The 7,394-nt window shown below is 49.9% G+C and overlaps 1 protein-coding gene across 2 annotated transcripts in view; it reads left to right on the forward strand.

The window, feature by feature from the left end:
- Positions 1–7,394, forward strand: part of DAPK2 (death associated protein kinase 2) — a 136,280-nt gene that overhangs the window by 116,628 nt on the left and 12,258 nt on the right. The window contains exons 8-9 of one of the 2 annotated variants that reach the window (XM_008060715.1): positions 859–904; positions 2,757–3,365. In XM_008060715.1, coding sequence (XP_008058906.1) covers positions 859–904; positions 2,757–3,365 — 655 coding nt within the window. Of the gene's footprint in view, positions 1–858; positions 905–2,756; positions 3,366–7,394 lie in introns of those variants that run through there. The other variant, XM_008060716.1, reaches the window with a different exon arrangement.

Below are 7,394 nucleotides of genomic sequence, written 5' to 3' on the forward strand. Positions count from 1 at the left end.
TGTGTGTGTGTGTGTGTGTGTGTGTGTGTGTGTGTGTGTGTGTGTGTGTGTAGGAAGTCAGACTGGATTTCCTTAGGGCTCATTACTGTGTGGTCTGTCCCAAAGGCACCTGGAACTCAGATTTTCCATTTTGAATTGGGGTTTTCAAGCCAATTCAGGTTGGGGTTCAGTGGAAGGAAGTGGGCTCACAAAGGTCAGTACAGAGGGAAGATGGGAGACATGTTAATCCTACCCCTTCTTCAGGGCCCAAAGTGAGCCCCGTGGCTGTGGAGTCAAAAAGGGATGGGCAAGGAATCATAGGGTACTGGGTGCCCACAGCATGACCTGGATGGGGCAGAGAAAAGGGCCACCGACTAGCACGCCATGTCCTCTCAGTCCCAGACTTCAGAGAGTGCCAGAGTGGGGTTCTCTGAAGTGCAGGGGTCCTGGTTTTCCTGCCTAAGCGCAGTGCTAAGAAGGGTCACTTACCTGGGTACAGAGCAGCAAAAGGCAGGGGAGGGATCTGGAAGGGAAAGAGAAAAACGAAGACCAGAGGTTTAGCAATGGAAAGCTGGCTTAGGAAGGATTCTGGAAGCCCAGCAGACTACTTCAGATTCTTTTCCAGTGTAGCATCAGGCCTTTTGGCTTTGGGACTGAAGGTGAGGGTCTAGGAAGGAAAGTCACTATCGAAGGCTCTACCTGGGCCCCCTCCCCTGGAGTGCAGGGTGTGCAACTAGTTGCCATCCTTCTCTGCATTATACTGGTTTGATGGCGGGGGTCAAAGAATGCCAACACAGAGGTTTTGAAAGAGTGGAAATGAAGACTTGCTCCCAGCCTCTGTCCTCATGGGACATCATTGTTTCCTAATCCTCATTGCAGGAAACGGCTCACAATCCAGGAGGCTCTCAGACATCCCTGGATCACGGTAAGGGCACAGCCGCGAGTTTCCTTGGGCAGAGGGTCCCCGCTCTGTTGCCAGGGCCAGCTGGGACAGCCAGGTGCAGAGAGCCGGTGGGGAGGTCTTTGCTTGAAACACTGACCTTGGCTCAGACGAAAGCAAGTCAGGGGCTGCCGAGGGCCTGGGCTTGTTCAGATAGGTTTACTCTACTTTATGCTTGCATTTCACCGCTTCAGGTAACTCATGAAATGAAATCCTCACAAGCCTCAGTTGAAGGCCCTTGGGGGCTAACTTGCAAAGTGTTCTTCCTGGAGGGGAGGTATCACTGCCACTTCTCCAGGCAGAAATCAGGACTCCCAGGTCATAGAGAGACCAGTGGTAATTCAAAACCCCAGCTTTGTAACCAGGGCTCCTCCTCTCAGACTTGCAGACTTGCAGGGCTCTGAGTCAAGGATGATGCTCGGATCAGTCATCCGGCTCCCTCAGGCCCCATGAGGCCTCAGAAATGGGGATGGCAGCCACTGTTAGAGAAATTTCATTTCCTCTGGAGAGGGTCAGAGCAAAAAGGTGAATGCTTGTCTAACTCGCCTTGCAGCTGAGCTTCTAGCTGCTGATTGTTTAGAGGGTCTCATGGTCTGGTATAGTGAAAAGCACTTGTGAGGGTGGGACTCAGAGACTAGGATCCTAGCTCTCGTTCTGCTGGCTGGCCAGCTATGCACACTCAGGGATGTCACCAGACTTCCCATTCAACCTTAATTATTAAATGAGAAGGCCAGTGAGGATGGTCTGAGTATACAGATAAGGAGTGAGACTCGCCTGGTGCGGTGACTCACACCTGTAATCTCAGCACTTTGGGAGGCTGAGGTAAGAGGATTGCCTGAGTCCAGGGGTTCGAGACCAGCCTGGGCAACTTGGTGAGACCCTGTCTCTACGATAAATCAAAAAAATTAGCCGGGCGTGGTGGCGCGCACCTGTAGTTCCTGCTACTTGGAAGGCTGAGGCAGAAGAACTGCCTGAGCCCAGCAGGTCAAGGCTGAGGTGGCTGTGAGTGTGCCACTGCACTCCAGCCTGGGTGACAGAGTGAGACTCTGACTCAAAAAAAAAAAGAAGGGGTGAGGCCATGAGTGGGCCTGAAACATTGGGCATGTGAGCACAAAGACGGGAACAACTGACCTGGACACTGCTAGAAGGGGGAACAAGGGATACACAATCAGCCACTGGGCGCCATGTCCACTACCAGGGGAGAGAGGGCTCGCCTGAAGCCCAAACCTCACCTGCATGCAATTTCCTCATGTGGCAAATACTCCCATGTACCTCACAACCCTAAAATTAAATTTTAAAAGAAGAAGAGGGGTTGAGGCCTGTGGGATATGGAGAGCAAGGAGGGCTGGGAGGAGGTCTGCTTCATTGGCTCATTGAAGGATAGGGAAGGCCAGGGGCCTCCCAGGTATGGGAGTCTCTTGGGCTGCTCCTGTCGGCATGCTGAGTGTTGCCAAGGCCCAAGAGGCCCTGAAGGAGAGATGCTCCTCAGCCTCCCTGTGCCAGCCATGGCCTTGTGTGTCTGCCCTTGAGTGGATGCCTGCAGAATTCTTGCTGTAGCCTGCTTGTGTTAGCACCCCTTAATGCTGTGTGTGTGGAGGTCCTCTCTAATGGCCAAGGGTCCTTCTGCCCGGAAATGAGCATGCGGGCAGCATGCCCACACTCCTGAACCTTTCTTATGGTCTGTGGGGGCGCTTGCCCCACCCTGGCCCTCCCACGGCCTGATGCATGCAGGGAACGCCAAAGAGGCAGTGTGTGTGTCTTCTACCCACACCTTGGACTGCCCTCTGGAGCATGTGGGAGATTAACACTCTGGTTCTTCTGTCTGAACATCCACCAGTCGGAAGGAGAAGTCAGAGCCCCTGAACAGCGCAAGACAGAGCCCACTCAGCTTAAGACCAAGCGCCTGAGAGAGTACACCCTCAAATGCCACTCAAGCATGCCCCCCAACAACACCTATGTCAATTTCGAGCGTTTTGCCCGTGTGGTGGAGGATGTGGCCCAGGTGGACCAGGGTTGCTGTGCCCTGGCAGGGACTTATGATACTATCCAGGATGATGTGGAGGCCCTGGTGTCCATCTTCAATGAGAAGGAAGCTTGGTACCGAGAGGAGAGCGAGAGTGCCTGGCACGATGTGTCCCAGCTCAGATATGAGTTCCGCAAGGTAGAGTCCTCAAGGAAGCTCCTACGAGAAGACATCCAGGCGACAGGGTCCAGCCTCGGAAGTGTGGCCAGGAAACTGGATCATCTGCAGGCCCAGTTTGAAGCTCTGAGACAGGAGCTCTCGGCAGATCTCCAGTGGATCCAGGAACTAGCGGGTAGCTTCCGGCTGGAGAGCAGAGGCGCAGATGGCCTGGGCTCCGTGTTCCTCCAGGATGCCAGTGAATCCCTGTCAGAGCTGCTGAACAGATCATGCACCAAAGAGGTCCTGGCTGACTGGAAGCTCTGAGCACCAGCACCCAGTCATTAATGCGTCCTGGGTGCTTTGCAGAAGCATGTTCACCTCCACCCTGCTGCGGCATCCAGCTAGAATTACTCTGCAGGGGTGTGTGTCTGTAGCATAGCCTTCCACCCCCTCCACAGAATCCAGAGTCGCTGAGGTGCTAGTTAATTATTCACTCAGCACCTTTCCTCACCAATCTGGTTTTCTGGGAGGATGCTGGCTGGGCAACCAAGCTGTTAAAACAATTAGAGAATGCATAACCTCAGAGCACCCTTCTCCAGAGGGAGGATGGCTGGCCCTGGGGAGATGCTTGAGAATTGATTTGTGATGAGGATTTGTTCACCTCTCACTTCCTGACTACATGCTTTATGGATTGCAGGACTTGGGTAATATTTGAGTTAATTGGGAATAACTAAGTCAGCATGGTGCTTTCCTGCTACAGAAAGCAGGGATTTCAAATACACAGAGAAAATAACATCACCTTTCGTTATCATGGACTTTTCACTTACCAAGCACTTATGTCTGTGACCTCACTTGATTCTTTAAAGGATTCTGTGAGACAGGAAAGTAGGTGGTTTATTGTTGTTGTTATTATATTATTATTTCCATGTAACTAATGAGAAAATTGACTCAGAAAGGGAAAGTGACTTGTATCAGCTATAGCCAGTTGATACAGATGAAACGGAAACCCAGGATGCCGCACATCTCTGAGATGAGGTACACAAGAGAAAGCAGTGAGGCTTCACTGCAAATATCCACCTTAATATTACAGTTCAGATCCCAGAGGCAAAGTAAGCCACTGCCTGTATTCTGCCAGGTGGAGGTAGGATGCATACACCTGCAGATAATTGTCCCAAGAGCGACATCCCTGAAGGCACAGGTATGTTCCTACCGGCCCTGTCCCTGTCTAAAAACCAGCCTGCAGAGCAGGAAGGCAAGTAGCATCTTTCTCTTCTCCACCCTTCCCCTATTCTAGCTAAGGACCCAACTTTGTGTTGAGATTGAAGACCAAAAGTTATTCCAATAGGAACTTCCTTTCCTTAAAGACTAGGCCCCTGGGCCCTGAAGGTCTGAGAAATTCCATGAGGACTTGTGAAGAGGAAAGACAAGATTGGAGAGCAGGAGATTCCATGACCAAAAGCTTTGAGCACCCTTTCTGAGGATGTTAAGATCTCATTTCCCTTGTCCTAGAGGAGGGGCCAGGCAACCCACTTATATAGACAGCGACAGAGCATGGGTCCAACGCTCTGCTAGAAACTTGGGGGTACAGAGATGGATTATATAGTTTCTTTTTCTTTTTTTGGAGTCAGTCTCACTCTGTTGTCCAGGCTGGAGTACAGTGGCACACTCACGGCCACCACTGCCTCAACCTGCTGGGTTCAGGCGATCCTTCTGCCTTAGCCTTCCAAGTAGCTGGAACTACAGGCATGCGCTACCATGCCCAGCTTTTTTTTTTTTTAATTGCAGAGATGAGGTCTCACCAAATTGCCCAGGCTGGTCTCGAACCCCTGAGCTTAGGTAATCTTCTTACCTCAGCCTCCCAAAGTGCTGGGATTACAGGCTTGAGCCACTGCACTCGGCCGACCATATAGTTTCAAAGTGCCTTCACAGCCTCACAAAACATCCCTATCATAGAGACAGGGTAAATGATATTCCTGATTTAGAGATGAGGAAACAGAGGTCTTGACTTACCCAAGGTTACATCATCAGTGGCAAAGTGGAGGCCTTCAGATGGCAAGTATCCCGCTCTTTCTGTTTCCCCTAACTGTCCAGATTCCAGGAGTGTCCTCTCAGCTTGTAGAGGCAGATTATTCCCAGATTCCTAAATAACAGTCAGACATCTACCAACTTCCAGATTCTCACCTCGACTCCAGAAACCCCATGTTGAGTAAAAATAGGCCCATTTTCTGCTTTCACGGATGCTCGATCCAATGAAGGCTTCAAACACTGCTCACAAATCACACAAACGTAGACTGGCAGCTGGTATGTACAGCATGAGAGAATCAGGCAGCATGGCAGGCACCTGCAGTGGGGGTTTGAGCCCATCAAGGGCGGCATCCCCAAAGCCCTGAATGCTGGAGATGCCCCCAGCTAAGCCAACCAGGGAGAGAGAAGTGTTCCTGGCAGAGCTGTTATGCCAGGGCTCTGTGATGTCAGGGGCACAGAAGGCTGAAAATGCCAAGACAAAACTGGAGAGGAGAGAGTCCGAGTGTGGTGTTGGCCCAGCTGGAGAGCAGGCAGGACCGGCAGGTCTCTGGCTATGTTAGAGAGCTCGGCCTTTATCCCAGAAGTCACAAGAAGCCACTCGGGCAAGTCAACAGCCCCACATGCTAAAGGGAGAGTGCCCAGTGAGCAGCACAGACAGAAAGTGGTTTAGAACAGGCCAGGGGGTCTGGAGCTTGTGAGACCATTTCTTCAACATCCTATCTATAAGCTTGAGGGTCGTTTCAAATATCATATGTAATATTTGTAACAGAAACTTTTTTCATCAAATATGAGAAACCATGATTATAGTATGCATTGTTATTTTATAGACCGCTAAGAATTGTTTTAAAAGCCCATGATGGGGAGCCTAATAGGAAACTCCTTTCAACCCCCATTGTTACACCCTCAGTGAAGGGTAAATGAGAACTAAAGCCATCATGCAGAAAGGGAGAGCAAGGAAATCTGTGTGTTTCAACCTTGACATTAGGTGGGGATGAAAAACCCTCCTCTGAGAATAGAATTCCCAGGCGGGGTACTCACGCAGCTTTGCTGTCCGAATTTGCACAATCAGCGTGGCCCAAAAGAACTTCAGGCAGAGAGAGTGATGCCCAACAAGCTGAGGCTCGGTGGTCCCAGAAACAGTGTGGTCCTCTCCCGGAGCAACTGCCTTCACTCCAGGCCGATAGTAAGGACATGACACCCTTGACTGAAAGTTGCCTCTTGATTTCAAAGACCTAAAAATGTGCATCTCAGAACCATTGAAAGATGGCAAAAGCCATTTCCTATGTCCTACCTGAGAGAATTGGTACAAATGACCTGGCTAAAGTCTGTCCAAAATCTTACCTGTCCTGTCACAGGACGTCATATGCTTGTTTGATGTTAAGACACTGCAAATATTAAAAGTCCCTTTGGCCATATCAACAGACTTTGATCTTGATGTAACCCGGTTTCTAAGGAGAGGAAGCCACCAATTGAGCAACACAGGGCCAACTTTTTGGTGAAGGTCAAAATCAAATGCAATAAAAGAGTAAAATGATGGCAATGATTTGAATTGGGGAAACTGAGAAAAGGGAAGGAAAAATGGTTATTTTAGAATTGTGATTACTACACACTGTGATGAGATGGTCCTCAGAAGTGAACCCCTTCACACCACCATCTTATAGGGCAAGATTCTGTCTAGAGTCACCCCAATTAGTCAGCTCCCAAGCTGGGCTCAGAACTGTAAGTGGTTTCCTCCCAGCAGGGAAATCATCCTCCCTGTGTTGCTGCGGAGTCGTTGGTAACTGCTTTTCATTTACATGGTTCATAAACAGACCCTTTTCTATACTAAGAGCTTCTAAAGACAAATCAAAGAGAATTGAGAAGTGTCCCCAAGTCTTTCAGGGAAAGGAGAGAAGACTATGACCTTCCTCTGTCTCCCAGCCAGCCAAGCTCTGTTTCTCCTTTGGTGTCAGAACCTAATGCCAAGGGGAGCCCAAGGAGGCCTATGAAACACAGCCAGAGAGCTGGCTTCACTCTGCTCCCCACATGCCCACTGCTGGCTTTTTTTTTTTTTTTTTTGAGTCGGAGACTTACACAGTCTCCCAAAATGCTGGGATTACAGGCTTGAACCATCACGCCTGGCCAACTGCTGGTATTTTAACAATGGTGTTGAGGTCTAATGATGTCAGATGGGTTGTGGGGACTCAAAAACCTGAAAATGTGCATCTTGGAACCAATGAAAACTGGCAAAAGCCCTGTTTTGCTGGTGCCTAGAGGATGGCTTGGAGGTGCTGCTCTATGAGACCTCTCTTGCATTGTGGACGATTTTTTTTTTTTTTTTTTTTTTGG

This window comes from Carlito syrichta, unplaced genomic scaffold (genome assembly GCF_000164805.1).
Source record: "Carlito syrichta isolate Samal-C Ts95f unplaced genomic scaffold, Tarsius_syrichta-2.0.1 Scaffold304708, whole genome shotgun sequence".
Taxonomy (NCBI): Eukaryota; Metazoa; Chordata; class Mammalia; order Primates; family Tarsiidae; genus Carlito; species Carlito syrichta.